Here is a 21,000-nt window from a genome sequence, read left to right on the forward strand (position 1 = left end):
AAGCAAATTTTGCATGTCATTCGGTAATCAAGGTGCCAGAGTCTGGAGGAAGACTGGGGAGAGGGAAATGCCAAAATGCCTGAAGTCCAGTGTCAAGTACCCACAGTCAGTGATGGTCTGGGGTGCCATGTCAGCTGCTGGTGTTGTTCCACTGTGTTTTATCAAGGGCAGGGTGAATGTAGCTAGCTATCAGGAGATTTTGGAGCACTTCATGCTTCCATCTGCTGAAAAGCTTTATGGAGATGAAGATTTCATTTTTCAGCACGGCCTGGCACCTGCTCACAGTGCCAAAACCACTGGTAAATGGTTTACTGACCATGGTATTACTGTGCTCAATTGGCCTACCAACTCTCCTGACCTGAACCCCATAGAGAATCTGTGGGATATTGGGAAGAGAAAGTTGAGAGACGCAAGACCCAACACTCTGGATGAGCTTAAGGCCGCTACCGAAGCATCCTGGGGCTCCATAACACCTCAGCAGTGTCACAGGCTGATTGCCTCCATGCCACGCCGCATTAAAGCAGTCATTTCTGCAAAAGGATTCCCGACCAAGTATTGAGTGCATAACTGAACATAATTATTTGAAGGTTGACTTTTTTTTTTATTAAAAACACTTTTCTTTTATTGGTCGGATGAAATATGCAAATTTTTTGAGATAGGAATTTTGGGTTTTCATGAGCTGTATGCCAAAATCATCAATATTAAAACAATAAAAAGGCTTGAACTACTTCAGTTGTGTGTAATGAATCTAAAATATATGAAAGTCTAATGTTTATCAGTAAATTACAGAAAATAATGAACTTTATCACAATATGCTAATTTTTTGAGAATGACCTGTATAATCAAAATGGAGTTTGTATTGTCAATTAGAATTCAACAATTGCACACAGCAGGATACTAGGCAACCATTCTCTAGAGTAGTCCGTTTTCCCATTGATTGGCAAAACGGAAGGAAACCCAATGAATCCTTGCGCCAGACGGATTTAAGTTACACCGCTGCAAATTTCTAGGTAAGTGCTTTGTGGATCGGGCACTTAGGTAGAAATTTTGCGGCGGTGTAACTTAAATGGGAACATTTAAGTTGCGCCCGCTGGTTGTGGATCTGGCCCTTTGTACTTGACAAAAAAACACAGTATATCACAGGTGAACAGGTGGTGGCAGGTGCAGTGCTGTTGAAATATTTAGAGTCACCTATAGATTGCTGACTGCCCCTATAGCTAAACAAAATTCCTAAAGAGTGCTTGTTGAGATTTCTGGAGCATAATACACCTAACACTGTCCCTAAGCAGCAACAGCAGCCTTTCCCTATCATAAGTGAAGCACAGTGACAACGAGCCAGATACCATAAGATGATGCAGATATCAAAGAAATAAAGTGTGCTTCTTGAGATTTCTGGATCAGGATACACCTAACACTGTCCCTATGCAGCAGATTCAGAAGCCTTTCCCTATCATAAGTGAAGTACAGTGACAACGAGCCAGATACCATAAGATGATGCAGATATCAAAGAAATAAAGTGTGCTTCTTGAGATTTCTGGAGCAGGATACACCTAACACTGTCCCTATGCAGCAGATTCAGCAGCCTCTCCCTATCATTAGTGAAGCAGAGTGACGATCTGTGCTGTGTGCCTATATCTAATATAGAGGCTGGTCACATGATGGGTCACATGCTGCACTGGCCAATCACAGCCATGCCATAAGTAGGCATGGCTGTGATCAGTTTCCAGTCACAGTAGTAAAACGAATGGCGATTGGCTGCCGTGCAGCACACCAAAACATACCCGAACTCCGAACCCGAACCCGGACTTTTTCCAACTATTCGGGTTCGGGAAAAACCCAAAGTCCGTACCGAACCCGAACTTTACAGTTCGGGTTCGCTCAACCCTAGTTATAATCTATCCCCCCTATATATATATGTATAGACAGGTACTCATAAATACCTAACCTTTCCCACTTAACATCGAATGTACCAAACCTTTTCCATTCAACATTGAATAGACTCAACATTTTTTACATCAAATGTACTTGACTTTCTTCATCACTAAGTAATGTTAGCGAAATAAGGCTGTATGCAGAGCACACAGCCACATCTCCTTGTGCTAAATAAGCACACATTTCCTCTTAATGCTATAATGCATCTCAGCTAAAATTCCACTCACCAACCATTCGATTTCCCATTCATTCAATAACTAAACATCACTGCACTGCTATGTTCTCTGTGCCGTCAGCATCTCTGCTCCAGACTACCCAGCTTGGGTTTTTATTATCACACCCACAGGAAGTGATGTCACCATCAGTAAAGAAGTTACCAACCGGAAAGTGATGTCACAGCATGTGATCTTCACACAGGAAGATGACCATATAAGGATCTGACCATATAAAGACATCCTTTTAACAGGATGTACAATATAAAACAATACAGGATAACCCCTCCAACAGGGTTATTTAAATACATACAGTACAGCAACATGAATAATACAACAACCAATGAACACAGTTCCCAATGAGGCAAGCTTATCTGCAGGTGTATGCCCATGTCACCACATGGGCATACAGAGTTGATCAAGCATATAGGGCCAGATTCAAAGCACTTGCGCCAACGTATCTCGAGATGCGCGGCGTAATTAAAAAATGTGCCGCGCGTATCTTTGCGCCATATCCTCAAAACAAGATACGCCTGAAATCCATTTTTTTTCTGTCCTACCTAAAAAAATTACACTGGCGCTTCTTCGAGCGCAAAATACGCTAGACACACCACTGTTTTGATAGGCAAAGATGCAAATGAGGAAGATACGGCGATCCACAAAATTAAGTATGTGCGGCGTAGGTTACGCCCTGTGCGCATCTGTTAGTTTCCAGGAGTAAATTTACACTTTATAAAAGGTGCCTTAACTTTGCTCCAGCCGTGTAAATGTCAGCTAAAGCAACACCATTAAGGAAGAGCTGAGCACACACACTTGCAGGACAACAATCTGTATGCCAACATGCCAGGGGCATCCATGCTCAGAGCTATACTAGTGACTTTAGTAACCCAAGGTACCCCCTCTTCTGAGGGAACAGCAGTCAGGAGACGCCTTGCAGAATGCATCTTTGCACAGTAAACACACACATTAATCATGTCACAATGAGAATGCATGCATGCACACCCACTGTGGTCCCTAGCACAGACACATCACATGCACATCTAATTGGATTAGATCCAAGTACCCCCAATGGTACTTGGGAGCAACAACGCCACGCCACGGCTCCAATTATGTCACTGTGCATTCATACACCATTCACATGGACCTGGGATCACTTCTCCCTGGTCCTGGGGATCCCTACTCCACCAAAACTGAGGGTGACACCCTTATTTAATCAGGAATGCCACCCCCACATTCATACATCATTCACACACATAAAACAAATCATAAGCACAGTATAATTTAAAAAATAATAAAAAAACAAAAGTACCCCCAAACTTAACGGCGGCGGCGTGAGCTACGCCTGGGCCGGCCACGGGCACGGCCATGGCCAACCAGGGGAGACTCCTGGGGGGGGAAGCAGGGGAAGGAGGAGCCTCCCCTGGTGACTGTCCTCCTGCAGGCCTGCCCTCCAAGGCCACTGCTATCCTGTTCAGACTCAGTGTGAGGGCTGCCGTATTGGCCTGGACAGCCCGGGTGTTGTCGTGGACAGCCTGGGTCAGGGCACTCACCTCCTGGGCCACACCTGTTTATAAATAGTCCCATTACAATATATCTGATTATAAATGCTCAGCAAATAGGTCATCTGATCCCGATGACATTCTCTGATTGAGATTAGGGATCAGCCAGTTCGCTCCAGAACATGCGAACAGGCAAAATATGTTTGTTCTAACACATGAACATCATTAAAGTCTATGGAACATGAACATGAAAAATCAAAAGTGCTCATTTTAAAGTTTAATATGCAAGTTATTGTCATAAAAAGTGTTTGAGGACCCGGGTCCTGCCACAGGGGATGTGTATCAATGCAAAAAAAGTTTTAAAAACAGCTGTTATTTTTTGGGAGAAGTGAAAAGTGAAATCTTCCTTTAAATTTCATACCTATGGGTGTGTATAGTATGCCTGTAAAGAAGCACATGTTTCCCGTGCTTAGAACTGTCCCTGTGGTGATAAGGGTCCTTGTCCCCATCAACATGGGAACAACCTCCTCATGTTGAGGGCATGTGGCCTGGTACAGTTCAGGAGGGGGGCGCTCTCTCATCCCCCCTCTTTTCCTGTGGCCTGCCAGGTTGTGTGCTCGGATAAGGGTCTGGTATGGATTTTTTGGGGGACCCCACACCATTAATTTTTTATTTTGGTGATGTTTTTTTCAATGACTTTGATCTGTATTGCTGGGACCGACAATTTATTTATAGCCGCAAGTAGTTTTAAATGACTTTTTTCCTCTAGAAATGTCATTTTGTGCAGGGACAGTTCTAAACACGGGAAACATGCGCTACAGGCATACTATAGACACCCCCCAGGTACAAAATTTTAAGGAATATTTCACTTTTATTGTTTCACTTTCAAGCATTATTTAAATCACTGCTCCTGAAAAAAAATGCAGTTTTTAGAACTTTTGTTGCATTGATACATGTCCCCTGGGGCAGGACTCGGGTCCCCAAACACTTTTTATGACAATAACTCACATATTAACCGTTGAAATTAACACTTTTGATTTCTCTCATAGAATTTTAAATGGTGTTCTGCGGCTTTTCGAATTTACAGCGAACACCCCAAATTGTTTGCTGTTCGCCGAACGGGCGAACAGCCAATGTTCGAGTTGAACTCATGTTTGACTCAAACATAAGGCCTCGTACAGACGGACCGACTGTCCGCTGAAAACGGTCCGCCGGACCGTTTTCAGCGGACATGTCCACCCGGAGATTTCTGTCTGATGGTTGTACACACCATCAAACAGAAATCCGTGCGCACACGATCCGCGGTGATGTGGCCGCGCCGTCGCCGCGACGATTATGCGGTGACGTGCGCGGCCCTGGAAGGTCAATGCTTCCACGCATGCGTCGAATCACTTTGACGCATGCGAGGGATGGCGGCCGATCGGACATGTATGGTGAGTCTGTACAGACGACCGAACATGTCCGACGGATAGGCTTCCAGCGGACATGTTTCTCAGCATGCTAAGAAACATTTTCTGCCGGAAAACGGTCGGCTGGACAAATGTCCACTGGAAACCTGTCTGGTCGGCCGTACACACGACCAAACATGTCTGCTGACATGTTCGGTCGTGTGTACGTGGCCTAAAGCTCATCCCTAATTGAGATGTAACTAGTAGACATGTGCAGACTGGAATATTTTGTTTCGTTTTTCGTTTTCGTTTGGAAAATAAATGTATTTAGTTACTCCCAAAAATCGTTTTGATTTATTTTGTTTTTCGTTGGGGAATAGCTTTTGTCCGAAAATCCAATAATACTTGGTTTCTGTCGAATGGTCAAAAGAATATTCGCCGGAACGTCAAATCTTTTTGGTTGATGTCGAATGGCCAAACGAATATTCGACGGAGCGTCGAATCTTTATACCGAATCGTACATTTCCGTTTGAATATTCCGCCTACAAGAATTCTAATGTTGTATGACTAGTAATAATGTCGAATCTATTCTCTATAATGTCGAATCTATTTTCTCATAAATCGAAATCTATTCTCTGTAATGTCGAATCTATTATTTCTATAGTGTCAAATCTTTTCTCTATAATGTCGAATCTTTTCTCCATGATGTCGAATCTTTTCCCTATAATGTCGAATCTCTCTATATCGAATTTTTACCGCAACGAAAACAAAGCATTTTTTATGTCGGATCTTTCGGTTTTCGTTTCTTGCACTTTCGTTATCGTTTGTTAAAACAATAACGAAAATAACAGATTTTCAGACGAAAATGCATTCTAACGAAAACGAATGCACATGTCTAGTAACTAGATAAAAAATCTATAGTCAAAAAAATTCTACATGTTCTATATTCTTGTTACCTATAATAATTTCTGTCATTATTTAAGCTGTCCCGCTATGTAAAAGAAGTCCAGTGCAAGGATCAGAATGGCAAGGTCACAATTTTTAATAATAAAGGAGAACTGCCCAGCCCAATGGAAATTGTAAATTGGATTACAAGAATTAAAGGTGGAAATATCACTGATTTGATGATTGTGGGTCGCTTTGATGGGTCCCTTTCAGAGGGTCAACAACTTACACTAGAACCAGAGCTAATATCATGGAAAGGAGACAAGGTGAGTTACACTGGGGAAGCTGATCCACAACTTATACAAGAAACATTCTAGTTTTGACCCTAAACCCATCTCCAGACAAAACCTAACCCCCTCCCCCTTCCTGTTCATAAACCACCAACATCTGCCCTGACCCATTTCATGGTGATTAGATGAAGGTGTCAGGTCTAGATGTGTGGATATAAATGCCGGGATATGTTCCCATCAATCTATAAAACTGAAGAAGTGGATGAACTACAAAACATCTTCTAGCCTTTGGAGTGGAATGACCACCAGTATTATCCATGGCCAGATTCTACCCAGACCTTCTGAATTCATCAGGCTGTAAACAGAACAAAAAAAAAGTTTAGAGTAGTAATTCCCTTGATCAGAAATTTTCAGTTACTGTACATACATTGAAAAAAACAAAAAAAAATGGAGCTACCTGGATTTCTGTACGATTGACTCCTAAAATGCCGTCAAATGCTGTTGATTTTCTCTTTGGATTTATAAAGCAGCGTTTATGCTTGGGACAAATTATTAGAGGTTGCGTGAAATCACTGAGAAAACAACGTTAAAGGCAAATTGGATGACAAACTTCATGTGGTGGAAACAATAGTGTCAACATCAAAATTCTCAATGTGAACTCAAATCTAAAAGTCCAAAATAAATACAAATCGCGTTCCCATCCAAGAATTGCGACTGTGAGGCCCCGTACACACGTCCGAGGAACTCGATGGGCAAAACTCATCGTTTTGCTCGTCGAGTTCTGTGTGAAGCCGCCGAGGATCTCGGCGAGCCAACTTTCCTCATTGAACAACGTCGGCTTCGTCGGCCGAAAGTGTACACACGCCGGGTTTCTCGGCAGAATTCAGCTCCGATCGAGTTTCTGGCTAAATTCTGCCGAGAAACTTGGTCGTGTGTACGGGGCCTGAGGCTTTGATTGCATGCAACCCTCTGTGATCACAGGCCGTCTGGCACATTTCTTTCCACAGGTAAAATGAAGGGTAATCGGGATATTGCCTTTTAACTAGGGATGAGGCGAACACCACCCGATTGGTTCGCACCAGAACCTGCGAACAGACCAAAAGTTTGTGTGAACTTTAGAACCCTGTTAAAGTCTATGGGACTCGAACATTTGAAATCTAAAGTGTTAATTTTAAAGGCTAATATGCAAGTTATTGTCCTAAAAAGTGTTTGGGGACCCGGGTCCTGCCCCAGGGGACATGTATCAATGCAAAAAAAGTTTTAAAAATTAAAACATTTTCAGGAGTAGTGAACTTAAAGTGCTTAAAGTGAAACAAAAAAATTGGAATATTCCTTTAAATTTCGTACCTAGGTGGGGTGTATAGTATGCCTGTAAAGCAGCACATGTTTCCCGTGCTTAGAACTGTCCCTGCACAAAGTGTAATTTCTGAAGGAAAAAGGTAATTTAAAATCACTTGCGGCTATAATAAATTGTCGGCTCCCGGCAATACAGAGAAAAGTCATTCATAAAAAAAAATGTGTGGAGGTCCCCCCAAATTCAATTACCAGGCCCTTCAGGTCTGGTATGGATATTAAGGGGAACCCTGCGTCAAATTTAAAAAAAAATGACGTGGGGTTCCCCCCAAATATCTATTCCAGACCCTTCAGGTCTGGAATGGATTTTTAGGGGAACTCCACCACAAATTAAAAAGAAAAAGGCATGGAGTTCCCCCAAAAACCCACACCAGACCCTTTATCCGAGCACGTAACCTGGCGGGCTGCAGGAAAAGTGAGGGAATGAGAGAGCCCCCCCTCCTGAACTGTACCAGGCCATATGCTCTCAACATTGGGAGGATGCTGTGGGGGTCTGTGACCCCTCAAAGCACCATGTCCCCATGTTGATGGGGACAAGGGCCTCATCCCCACAACCCTTTACCGGTGGTTGCTCACCCTGCTCCCGAAAAAAATGGCAGTTTTTAAAACTTTTTTTGCATTGATACATGTCCCCTGGGGCAGGACCCAGGTCCCCAAACACTTTTTAGGACAATAAGGCCCCGTACACACGACCGAACGTGTCCGCTGAAAATGGTCCGCAGACCAGTTTCAGCAGACATGTTTGGTCGTGTGTACGGCCGACCAGACAGGTTTCCAGTGGACATTTGTCCAGCCGACCGTTTTCCGGCAGAAAATGTTTCTTAGCATGCTAAGAAACATGTCCGCTGGAAGCCTGTCCGTCGGACATGTTCGGTCATCTGTACAGACTCACCTTACATGTCCGCTCGGCCGAAAGCCCTCGCATGCGTCGAAGTGATTAGATGCATGCGTGGTAGCATTGACATTCCAGGGCCGCACATGTCGCCGCGTCATCGTCGCGGCCACGTCACCGCGTATCGTGTACGCGCGGATTACTGTCAGATGGTGTGTACAACCATCAGACAGAAATCTCCGAGCGGACATGTCCGCTGAAAATGGTCCGGCGGACCGTTTTCAGCGGACAGTCCGTCCGTGTGTACGAGGCCTTACTTGCATATTAGCCTTTAAAATTAGCACTTTAGATTTCTCCCATAGACTTTTACAGGGTGTTCCACGGCTCTTCATATTTGCCACAAACATCCCAAATTGTTCGCCGAACAGGCAATGTTCGAGTTGAACATGAGTTTGTCTCGAACTCGAAGCTCATCCCTACTTCTAACATTGTTTTCACAGTGATTTCACATAACCACTAATTATTTGTCACTTCATATATATTTAGTTTCTTGTAGATATCACAGATTGCACTACTATTAGTTGTTACAGAAGCTGCGTTTAACATTTATAATTTAACTATTTTTAGTAATCGAGGCGCGGGAACTATTAGCCAGATTCAGATATAGTTACGCCGGCGTATCAGTAGATACTCTGTCGTAACTCTGAATCCGCGCCGTCCTACATTTAAGCGTATGCTCAAACTGAGATATGCTTAAATGTTGCTAAGATACGAGCGGCGTAAGTCTTCCTACGCCGTCGTATCTTAGCTGTCTATTTACGCTGGCCGCTAGGGGCGTGTACGCTGATTTACTCCTAGAATATGTAAATCAGGGAGATACGCCTATTCACGAACGTACGCTCGCCCATCGCAATAAAGATACGCCATTTACGTAAGGCGTTTTCAGGCGTAAAGATAAACCACCAAAAATATGGCGCAGCCAATGTTAAGTATGGATGTCGGAACCGCCGTCGAATTTCACGTCGTTTGCGTGAGTCAATTCAGAATAGGGCTGGGCGTAGGTTACGTTCACGTCGAAAGCATTGACTATTTACGAAGTGATTTGGAGCATGCGCACTGGGATACGACCGCAGACGGCGCATGCGTTGTTCGTTCAAAACGTCATTTACGTGGGGTCATGCTTTATTTACATAAAACACGCCCACCTCTTCACAATTTGAATTAGGTGCGCTTACGCCGGCACATTTACGCTACGCCGCCGTAACTTAGGATGCAAGTGCTTTGTGAATACAGCACTTGCCTCTCTAACTTGCGGCGGCGTAACGTAAATTACATACGCTATGCCCGCACAACTTTGAGCCGCCGTACGTGAATCTGGCCATATATGTTTAGCACATATACACATTTTTGAGTGTTTATGTTCATACTGATAGTTTTGTTGCTGTAACTTTTCTAATGAAGGGATTCTGCTAGTACTCCTAGATGTCTATTTCCGTCTTCTGGATCAGAACATATTCTGTGGTATCCAGACTAATGAAGGGCCACCTTCTGGAATGGTCCATGTGTTTCCACCAAGGTATACTGTGCATTCTACATCATTGTAAACATCAGAAGCTCGACTTCCCTACACTATTATATCTGTACTTTTACTCTTGAATAGATCATATAGCTCTATATTATCTCAGGTCCCAAGAGGTCAATGCTCCGAGGAATGTCTTCCGGGGTTCAGAAAATCTGTAAGAGAAGGATATCACCCATGTTGTTATAATTGTGCTCCGTGTTCAGAAGGAGAAATATCAAACCAACCTGGTAAGATTTATGTTTCTATAAGTATAAATTCTGATATTGAATTAAAAAATGAAAACATTTAAAGTCCTTTAAAGTGATTCTGTACACACTTTACACTTTGCAGGCCGAACATCTCCCTAAATTGTATGAAATGAATGATTACTGATGAGGCCTTTCTGCACTTTTCTTCTACCTCTGACCCTAGTAAAAGCAACACACACAGTACACAAAAATACTGGCTAGGCACACAGGTAACTCTTTTATTGTCTCTGATGTTTAACGCCTTCCCAGCCAGTGTCATTAGTACAGTGACAGTGCATATTTTTAGCACAGATTACTGTATTAGTGTCACTGGTTCCCGCAAAGTGTCAAATGTGTCAGTTAGTGTCCCTCTATAAGTCGCTGATCACCACCATTACTAGTATAAAAAATTTAAATAAAATAAAAATTTCATAAATATATACCACAGTTCACATCAACAAATCAATGTACACTTATTTGGATATATCTATTTACCAAAAACATGAAGCAGAATACATATTGGCTTAAAGCGGGGGTTCACCCTATGAACGCAAAAAAAAAAAAAAAAAATTCTTCTACCATAAAATCAGGCATTGTAGCGCGAGCTACAGTATGCCTGTCCCGATTTTTTTACCCCCGTACTCACCTTGTACTCGTACATCAAAGATACCGGGGAATGGGCGTGCCTATGGAGACGGAGGATGATTGACGGCCGGCTCTGGCGCGTCACGCTTCTCCGGAAATAGCCGAAATAGGCTTGGCTCTTCACGGCGCCTGCGCATAGCCTGTGCGCAGGCGCCGTGAAGAGCCGAGACCTACTCCGACTGTCTTCGGGGAGAGTGACGTGCCAGGGCCGGCCGTCAATCATCCTCCCTCTCCATAGGCACGCCCATTCCCCGCGGGAGCCGAAATCTTTATCGTACAGGTACACAGTGAGTACGGGGGTAAAAAAATCGGGACAGGCATACTGTAGCTCGCGCTACAATGCCTGTCTCGATGGAAAAATGATGTAAGTGAGGGTGAACTACCGCTTTAAATTTATAAAGACATTTGTTATTTTTTTTTTTACTTTGTTTATTGAATGTGTTTTATAGCAGAAAGTTTTTTTTTATAGCGCAAAAAATAAATAAATGCAGAGGTGATTAAAAAATGGCCTGGTCATGAAGGGGGTAAATCTTTTGGAGGTCAAGTGGTTAAGGAAAGATACAGAACAAACATATTAATACTGTGAAATAGCTACCGTGCCTAATGTTATTTTCACTTCTTTTTACTCTACAGACAGTGAACTCTGCAAGAAGTGTCCTGACAATGAATGGCCTAACAAAGCTAAAACTATTTGTAGTGACAAGGGCAATGAGTATTTATCATACGAGGAGGACATTCTAGTTTTATTTTTTTCTATAACTTCAGTCATATTTGCTACAACATCTCTCCTTATACTTGGACTATTTGTTTGGTTTCGGAGCACTCCCATAGTCAGAGCCAATAACCGGAACCTCAGCTTCATTCTGCTCCTCTCCCTCATACTGAGCTTCCTTTCTGTATTCATGTTCCTTGGCCGTCCTGTGGATATTACCTGTATGCTGCAACAAGTCACTTTTGGAGTTCCCTTCACCATCTCAGCATCTTCTATCCTCGCCAAAACCATCATGGTCTTCATTGCTTTTAAAGCCACCAGACCTGGAAGCTCATGTAGAAAATGGGTGGGAGTCAAACTTCCCAATACAGTCATGTTATTCTGCTCATCCATTCAGGTTATGAATTGCATTCTCTGGTTGTCCATCTCTCCACCATTTCAGGAGTATGACATGGACTCCTATCCTGGGAAGATCATCATTCAGTGTAATGAAGGGTCAGTTATCGGCTTCTACTCTATGTTGGGTTATATGGGGTTTCTGGCAGCTGTGAGTTTTCTTCTGGCTTTCATGGTGAGGACATTACCGGACAGTTTTAATGAGGCCAAGTACATCACCTTCAGCATGCTGGTGTTCTGCAGTGTCTGGATTGCCATGATCCCGGCCTATCTGAGCACCAGAGGGAAATACATGGCGGCTGTGGAGATATTCGCCATACTGACCTCCAGTTCTGGAATATTATTGTGTATGTTTTCTCCAAAACTCTACATTTTACTTTTAAAACCTGAACTGAACACAAGAGGGACAATGCTGGGGAAGAGAATGGTGTAAATGTAACACATTGATTCAATGTATAATGCTGTAGATCAGATTAAACAAATTCAGTCATATTGTTTCCATCATCATCATTATGAATGACATCATCATCAGAATTATGATTTTTGGGGACATTGACTGCCTTCTGTCTGCCTATTGTACATAAGTGGGTGGAAGGTGGATGTCACAGGATTGGATGATATTTTAGAGCTTCATTTTTTTCTTGCTCTTACACGTCCCCCAGCATGCACAAGCAAAGTACTGTCGCTGCATTGTCCATTGGACAGTGTTGATCAGAAATAAAATCCTGTGACCAATCAAAGCCTCACACAATGTAACCAACACCTGAAGATAGCAGCTTGCCCCCACTTTGCCCTCACACACTGATTGGAGAGTGATAGAAAAGAAAGATTCCAGATCACCAGCCAGTACAAGTGCAATCCAGTACCAGCAGTGCCAGAAACAGCTTCAGTCTTCCTTCTATTATCATTCATCCCTCTACAGCACAGATATCAAACACAAGGCCCACGGGCTGAATACGGCTCGCCAGGCCTTGACATGTGATCCTCCAACCCAGTTTTGCAGCCGGAATGTGGAACTCCATTCTAGTTCTCACCCTCCACTCCTCACTGTCACATGTAAACACAGAAGCCTTCTATGTTTACAAGGGACATATTTGCTCTCAGTGGTTCCTGGAAATAACAGATCCCTGTACACACTCACAGTGGGGCCCAGCGGGGACAGATCTCCAGAATCTGAGAGAGAAAACAATCTCCCTGCAGGGTGAGGCAGAGCCACCTACACAGGGAGGTACTAGAGTCAGGTAGGAGAGAGAGATGTGAGGAAGCTTTGGAGAGGGGGCGAGGTTGTACACTGTGCATAGTGTTCCCCTGAACCCTGCGCTCTGTACATAGTGTTCCCCTGAACCCTGCGCTCTGTACATAGTGCATTCCTGAATTCTACACTCTGTACATAGTGTAATCCTGAACTCTGCATTCTCTATGTAACACACTCTTTACCCCTGAACTCTGTACATAACACACGCCAGATACAACTGGTCCTCTAAAGGCAACCATACTGCTGATGCGGCCCACAATGAAATTGAGTTTGACATCCCTGCTCTACAGTATATGTAGGCGATTGTTTTTTTTTAACCTTTTCTGTTCCAGCATGACTGTCCCCCTGGGCACCAATCAATCCAGCTCCATAAAGACATGGATTGATAAGTTTGGTGTGGAGGAACTCAAATGTCATGAATACAGTCCTGATTGTGAGTCAGGTCTCATCCAACATCAGTACCTGACCTCACTAAGGTTCTCTTGGTTTAATGGCCAAAAATCCCCACAGATACATTCCAAAATCTTGTGAAAAATCTTCCCAGAGAAGTGGAGATAGTTATAGGCACAGATGTGGGGGGGTGACTCCATAATAATGACCACCATTTTGAAATGGGATGCCAAATCAGCCCATATAGGTTAAATAAATTATAAAAATCAAATTTCTTCTTCAATTTAACATGTATTTTGTTTTTGGTAAAAAAAAATCCCAATAACCATATATTGATTGGTTAGCACAAACTTTATAGCATCTACAAACTATGGGATAGATTTATGCAATCTTTTTTTTTAAACAGCGATTATTAGCAGGACTGCGACATAGTGGCAGAAAAAATCTGACATTAATTGACACTTTTTGGGGACCAGTGACACCAATACAGTGATCAGGGCTAAAAAAAAAAAATGCACTGCCACTGTACTAATGACACTGGCAGGGAAGGAGTTAACATCAGGGGCAATCAAAGGGTTAAACGTGTTCCCTGGTAGTGTTTTTTTACTGTGTGGGGGATGGTTTAACTGTCTCTCACAGTCATCTATGTCTTCCTTACTAGCAGAACGACAGTCTGCCTTGTTTATATAGGCAGACTGCTGTTCTGCCTCTCTTGGAATTATTGCCAGAACCGCTGATTGGCTCCTGCTGTGTCCAATCACAGGGAGAGCAGGTCTGGCGCACACACACCCGAGACCTGAAGAGAAAAATCTTGTACAGTTATGTGGTTTTGCATTTAAAGGCCGCCCTGCCACAGTATATGTATGAGGGGACGTCCTTAGACAAGTACACATATCTGCTGAATGTAATTTCCTGATGAATTTACATTTCTGAATATTATTTCTGTGAACATTTCTACTTATATCTCATTGTGCTGCTGGATTCCTTCCTTGTCTCTTTCACAAAGTTACATTCATAATTTTTCAGTGTTGATGAGTATGTCGGGGGGCCCATACCCACTTAAATCTAGTGAATGGGCTCAGGATGTTCAGATAAGTTCCTAGTCATCTCTGTAGGTGCAGACACTGTGGAGTAATTAATCATCAATGTTTCCAGCAGAAGTAGTTTCATTCTGATCCACCTTCCATGCTTGACAGTCTTCCATGTAGACACAAGGGGCCAGATTCAGGTAGATCAACAGATCTTTAGATCCGCGTGATCTATCTGATTTAAGATACCCTGCCGCAAGTTTGAGAGGCAAGTGGGTAATTCACAAACCACTTACCTCCAAACTTGCTGCGGTGTATCGCAAAGCCCCCGGTGGAATTCAAATTCCGCGGCTAGGGGGAGTGTACTATTTAAATCAGGCGCGTCCCGCGCCGATTTAAATGAGCATGCGCAGTCCGTGAATTTTCCCAGCGTGCATTGCTCCCACTGACGTCACTAGGACGTCAGTGGTTTCGACGCTTACGTAAACGACATCCACCCGTATTACAGAACGATTTACGCAAATGACGTAAAAAAATTCAAAATCGACGCAGGAACGCCGGCTATACTTAACATTGGCTGCGCCTGATAAAAGCAGGGGTAAGTATACGACGGGAAAGCCGATACGGAAACGTCGTAAGAAGACTGCGTCGGGTCCGTGTACGTTCGTGAATTTGCGTATCTCGCTGATTTACATATTATTCAATGTAAATCAGCGAGAACGCCCCGCTGATTTACGTTGAATATTTTTATTCATTTTTTTTTTTTTTTTTCATTTTTAAATTACAAATAAGATCCGACGGTGTAACACAGTTACACCTGTTGGATCTTAGCCATATCTATGCGTAACTGATTCTATGAATCAGGCGCATAGATAAGACCAGTGTAAGTCAGAGATACGACGGCGTATTAGGAGATACACCGTTGTATCTCTTTGTGAATCTGGCCCTAGACATGTGCAATTCATTTATTTACACATCAAAATTCAGACAACATTTTCATCAATTGGAGATTCGAATTTCTGAAACACAATCGTAACAAATGTCAACTAATAAATTATAACAAAATTAATTATACAAATTTGCAAATGAATTTGAATTTGAAATATAAACATATTACAATAACACTGGACTACAAAGAGTAGAAAGGAAATTAAATGAAAGTAGCAAAATGTTACCAGAATTGTGTCACTAATAAAGGAAAACAAAGTCCTGAGTATTCATTGGCTCCAGTTTCCAAGATACAACTTCAGGTCAAAATTGCATCAAAATAATTCTAAATTACAAGGAGGATGTGCGATTATACACCATGGGGTAAAAGACGCAGTGCGGAGAGAATGTTTGGATATTCTTTTTAGATCCCTTTTACAATTGGGGGAACCATGAAAAAATATCAATCACTACTATGATTGGTGGGTTCCTCCGCACCATTGGGACTGGGAAAGACATGGATTTTTTTTTCTTTTAGCCAATGACTCAGATAAGTTGCACATGTAATTCAACAACAATGAGGGGCCCGACTCTTGTCCTGATCTCCTGATTTACCACTGCTGTCACTTTTGGGGTGAAAATGTAACATTGTCACAAATGTATCAGAAGTTATCTGTGTTGTTACACAGTTTGGAGGCGTCTTGTTTAGACATGTGCACTGCTGAAAATAATTATATATTCTTTTTATTTTATTCATTTTTTTTCCTGGGTCATTCATTAGGATCGCAATTTGTAAATTCATAAGTTTGAACATTTGTAAATTTGAAAATCTGAAAATTTGAATGAATAACTTACTCTCTAAGGCCCCGTACACACGACCAAACATGTATGCTGAAACTGGTCCGTGGGCCAGTTTCAGCATACATGTTCGGTCGTGTGTAGGCGCGAGCGGGCCGAATTCCAGCAAACATTTGCCCGCCGGGCCTTTTCCCAGCGGGCAAATATTCCTGGACGTGTTTTAAAACCGTCCGCTGGAATTCTGCCCGCTCGGACATGTACGGTCGTCAGTACAGACCTACCCCACATGTCCGAGCGCCCGCCGTCCCTCGCATGCGTCGAATTACTTCGACGCATGCGTGGAAGCCTTTAAATGGCAGGCCCGCCCACGTCGCTGTGTCATCGCCGCGTCATCGTCGCGACGGTGACGCGGACACGCCCCGCGTAGTGTTTACGCGCGGACTTCTGTATGATGGTTAGTACAACCATCGTACAGAAGCCCTCTGGCAGGCATGTACGGTGAAAACGGTCCGACGGACCGGTTTCACCGTACATGTTTGCTCGTGAGTACCCGGCCTAACTATCTAACTAACTAATAATATCTAACTATTAAATTATAGGTATTGGAATTTCCTTTCAAATTTGTCTGTTAGTGAACGGAACAAATGTGAATTTATCCGAAGTTACGAATTATCCGAATAATGAACGCCGCATCTCAGCAAAACAGATGGAACACAACACATAATTAATAAATAATAATAATAAAAAGCCTTCTTCCGAAATTCTAATTTCAAATAGAATAGAATAAAATATAAAAATGTATACGTGACTTTCACAATTTTAATTTAGAAATTCAAATTTCAAATTTTGAATATAATAGAATAGAATAAAATAGAAAGCATGTAGATGGTATACAAAATCAGCATTTCAAATATAAGTAAAAAAATTGAAAAAATACATCTGTCTTCCAAAATTCTAATTTAAATTTTTAAACATTTAATTTTAAAAAGAAAATAATAGAATAGAATAAAATAGAAAGAATGTAGCTGTCTTCTGAAATTTGAATTTCAAATTTTGAATAAAATAGAACAGAATAAAATAGAAAGCATATAGCCCTCTTCTGAAATTCTAATTTTGCACACAAATTACTAGAATAGAAAAGAATATAATATAATTTAATAAAATAAAAAGAATATAGCATTCTTATGAAATTCAAAGTTTGAACTATGAATTTCAAATGTTGAATACAATAGAATAGAAAGTCACCTTCTAAAATCCATAATTTCAAATACAATAGAAAATAATAAAATCTATAGCCAAATTCCAAAATTTGAATTTCAAAATTTATATAAAAATAAAACAGAAAGAATAGAAAAAATATAGCTGTCATTCAAAATACAATTTGAAATATCAAAATTTTAATTTTGAATAAAATAGACTAACAATCTAAAGTTGAATAGATTAAAACAGGAGGGAGTTGAATAAAATAGAAAGAATATTGCTGCCTTCCCAAATTTGAAATTTGAAAACAATAGAATAAAATAAAATAGAAAGAATATAGGGCCAGATTCACAGAGCAAGTACGCCGGTGTATCTCCTGATACGCCGGCATACTTTCAAATTTCCCGCGTTGTATCTTTAGTTTGAATCCTCAAACCAAGATACAGCGGCATCTGGGTTCGATCCGACAGGTGTACGGCTTCGGATCTCAGATGCAATACTTTGGCGCCCGCTGGGTGGAGTTTGCGTAGTTTTCCGCGTCGGGTATGCAAATTAGCGATTTACGACGATCCACAAACGTACGCGCGGCCGTCGCATTTTCTAACGTCGTCTGTAGTCGGCTTTTTCCGGCGTATAGTTAAAGCTGGTATTTTGCGGCGTATAGATAGACTTGCCATGTTAAGTATGGCCGTCGTTCCCGCATCGAAATGTGAATTTTTTTTTTTGCGTAAGTCGTCCGTGAATCGGGATGGACGTAACTCACGTCTAAGTTACAAAAATGACGTCCTAGCGACGTCATTTAGCGCAATGCACGGCGGGAAATTTTGTGACGACGCATGCGCAGTTCATCTTAAATTCATATTTTAAATAGAATAAAATTAAATTGAAAAAATACATAACTAACTTTCAAAATTTGAATTTTGAAGTTAAAATTGTGAATAGAAAAGAATAAAGTAGAAAGAATGTAGCCGGTTTCCAAAATTAGTATTTCAAATAGAATAGAAAAAATATATCTGTCTTTTAACATTTACATTTTAAATTTCAGAATTAGATTTTTGAATACAAAAGAATGGAATAGAATAAAATAGAAAGCCATCTTTTGAAATGTAATCTTCGAAATTTGAATATAATAAAACAAAGTTAAATAGAAAGAATATAGCAACCTTCTTAAATTTAAATGTTGAAATTTGAGTTTCAAATGTTGAATACAATAGAATAAAAACTATTTAGTAATCTTCTAAATTCCATCATTTCAAACAAAATAGAATAGAATAGAAAACAAGATTAAGAGTAAAAAATAATGAAATAGAAAGAACATAACTGCCATCCAAAATGTTTAATTTTAAATTCCAAATTTTCGAATTTTGAATAAAATAGACACAAAAATTTAAAAAATAATACTTTAAATTCAAAACTAGAGTTGAGCGAAGACCTGGATGTTCGGGTTCGGCTAAACTTCGGAAAAAAGTCCGGGTTCAGGACCCGAACTTGACCCGAACCTGAACCCCATTGAAGTCAATGGGGACCCGAATTTTTGACTACTAAAATGTCTCTAAAAAACTAAGGGAAAGGGCTAGAGGGCTGCAAATGGCAGCAAAATGTTGGTAAGAGCATGGCAAGTACTCTGAAAATAAATGTGGATAGGGAAATACCGTATTTATCAGGGAATAGCATGCACCCCTAAAATGGACCCGCATTCCTGTAAAAAAAAACATTTTAGTACTTACAGTTTTGGTGTCTTGCGCGGCGTCCATCGGCGGCCTCGTTGGGTCCGGCGTCTGTCTGCGACTTCGGGTGTCCTCTTCGTCGGGTCTGGCGTCCTTCTGCGGTGTCCTCCTCGCTCGATCCCCGCTTTCCCGCGTCGAGTTGGAACACTGCGCCGGCATATATATCGAGCGCAGTACACTCGGGTATAATCGGGCAGGCTCGGCTACTCTCACGCTGATGTCCTGGATGTCCAGGACATGAGCGGGAGCGGAGCCTGCCTGACTATACCCGAGTGTACTGCGCTCGGTATCTGCCGGCGCAGTGTTTAAACTCGGCGCGGGAAAGCGGGTATCGGCGTATATCACGCACCCACGATTTTGCCCTGAATTTCAGGGCAAAAAAGTGCACGATATACGCCGATAAATATGGTAACTTAAAATGACATAAAATACATAAAAAAAAAAAATCTTGACAAGCAGGAACCTTCCCCAATGATGGGACACTATTCCTCCCACTGACACAAATGAAGGGACACTATTCCTCCCACTGACACCAATGATGGGACACTATTCCTCCCAATGATACCAATGATGGGACACTATTTCTCCCACTGACACAAATGAAGGGACACTATTCCTCCCACTGACACCAATGATGGGACACTATTCCTCCCAATGATACCAATGATGGGACACTATTTCTCCCACTGACACCAATGATGGGACACTATTCCTCCCACTGATACCAATGATGGGACACTATTCCTCCCTATGATACCAATGATGCGGCACTATTTCTCCCACTGACACCAATGATGGGACACTATTCCTCCCACTGACACCAATGATGGGACACTATTCCTCCCTATGATACCAATGATGCGGCACTATTTCTCCCACTGATACCAATGATGGACACTATTCCTCCCACTGACACCAATGATGGGACACTATTTCTCCCACTGACACCAATGATGGGACACTATTTCTCCCACTGACACCAATAATGGGACACTATTCCTCCCAATGATACCAATGATGGGAGACTATTCCTCCCAATGATACCAATGGTGGGGCACTATTTCTCCCACTGACACAAATGATGGGACACTATTCCTCCCACTGATACCAATGATGGGACACTATTCCTCCCACTGATACCAATGATGGACACTATTCCTCCCACTGATACCAATGATGGGAGACTATTCCTCCCACTGATACCAATGATGCAGCACTATTTCTCCCACTGACACAAATGATGGGACACTATTCCTCCCACTGATACCAATGATGGGACACTATTCCTCCCACTGACACCAATGATGGGACACTATTTCTCCCACTGACACAAATGATGGGACACTATTCCTCCCACTGATACCAATGATTGGACACTATTCCTCCCACTGACACCAATGATGGGACACTATTCCTCCCAATGATACCAATGATGGGGCACTATTCCTGCCAATGATACCAATGATGGACACTATTCCTCCCACTGATACCAATGGTGGGACACTATTCTGGTGCAATTCGATTTGTGAAGTAGGACTGACTCCTAACTAATTCTCTCCCTATAAGCACAATCAGGAACCGTTCCCTAATGTAGCTAATGCAATGTAGATTGATGGCTGAGTATTGTAATTCGATTTCTGAAGCAGGACAGTCCTATCTAAATCTGTCCCTGAGAGCAGCGGCAGCCTTTCCCTACACTAGCTAAAGCAGAGTGACGAGCTG

At 42.1% G+C, this 21,000-nt stretch overlaps 1 protein-coding gene across 1 annotated transcript in view; it reads left to right on the forward strand.

Annotated features, from left to right (window-relative positions):
* The window catches only part of LOC120931259 (vomeronasal type-2 receptor 26-like), a 46,852-nt gene extending 34,236 nt beyond the window's left edge, over positions 1-12,616 (forward strand). Inside the window, exons 4-5 of the mRNA XM_040342944.1 lie at positions 10,077-10,200; positions 11,479-12,616. Of these exons, the coding sequence (XP_040198878.1) occupies positions 10,077-10,200; positions 11,479-12,386 (1,032 nt within the window). The 3' untranslated portion in view covers positions 12,387-12,616. The remainder of the gene's footprint in view (positions 1-10,076; positions 10,201-11,478) is intronic.
* The last annotated feature ends 8,384 nt before the right edge of the window (positions 12,617-21,000 follow it).

The sequence above is a fragment of the Rana temporaria genome, chromosome 1, assembly GCF_905171775.1.
Source record: "Rana temporaria chromosome 1, aRanTem1.1, whole genome shotgun sequence".
NCBI lineage: Eukaryota > Metazoa > Chordata > Amphibia > Anura > Ranidae > Rana > Rana temporaria.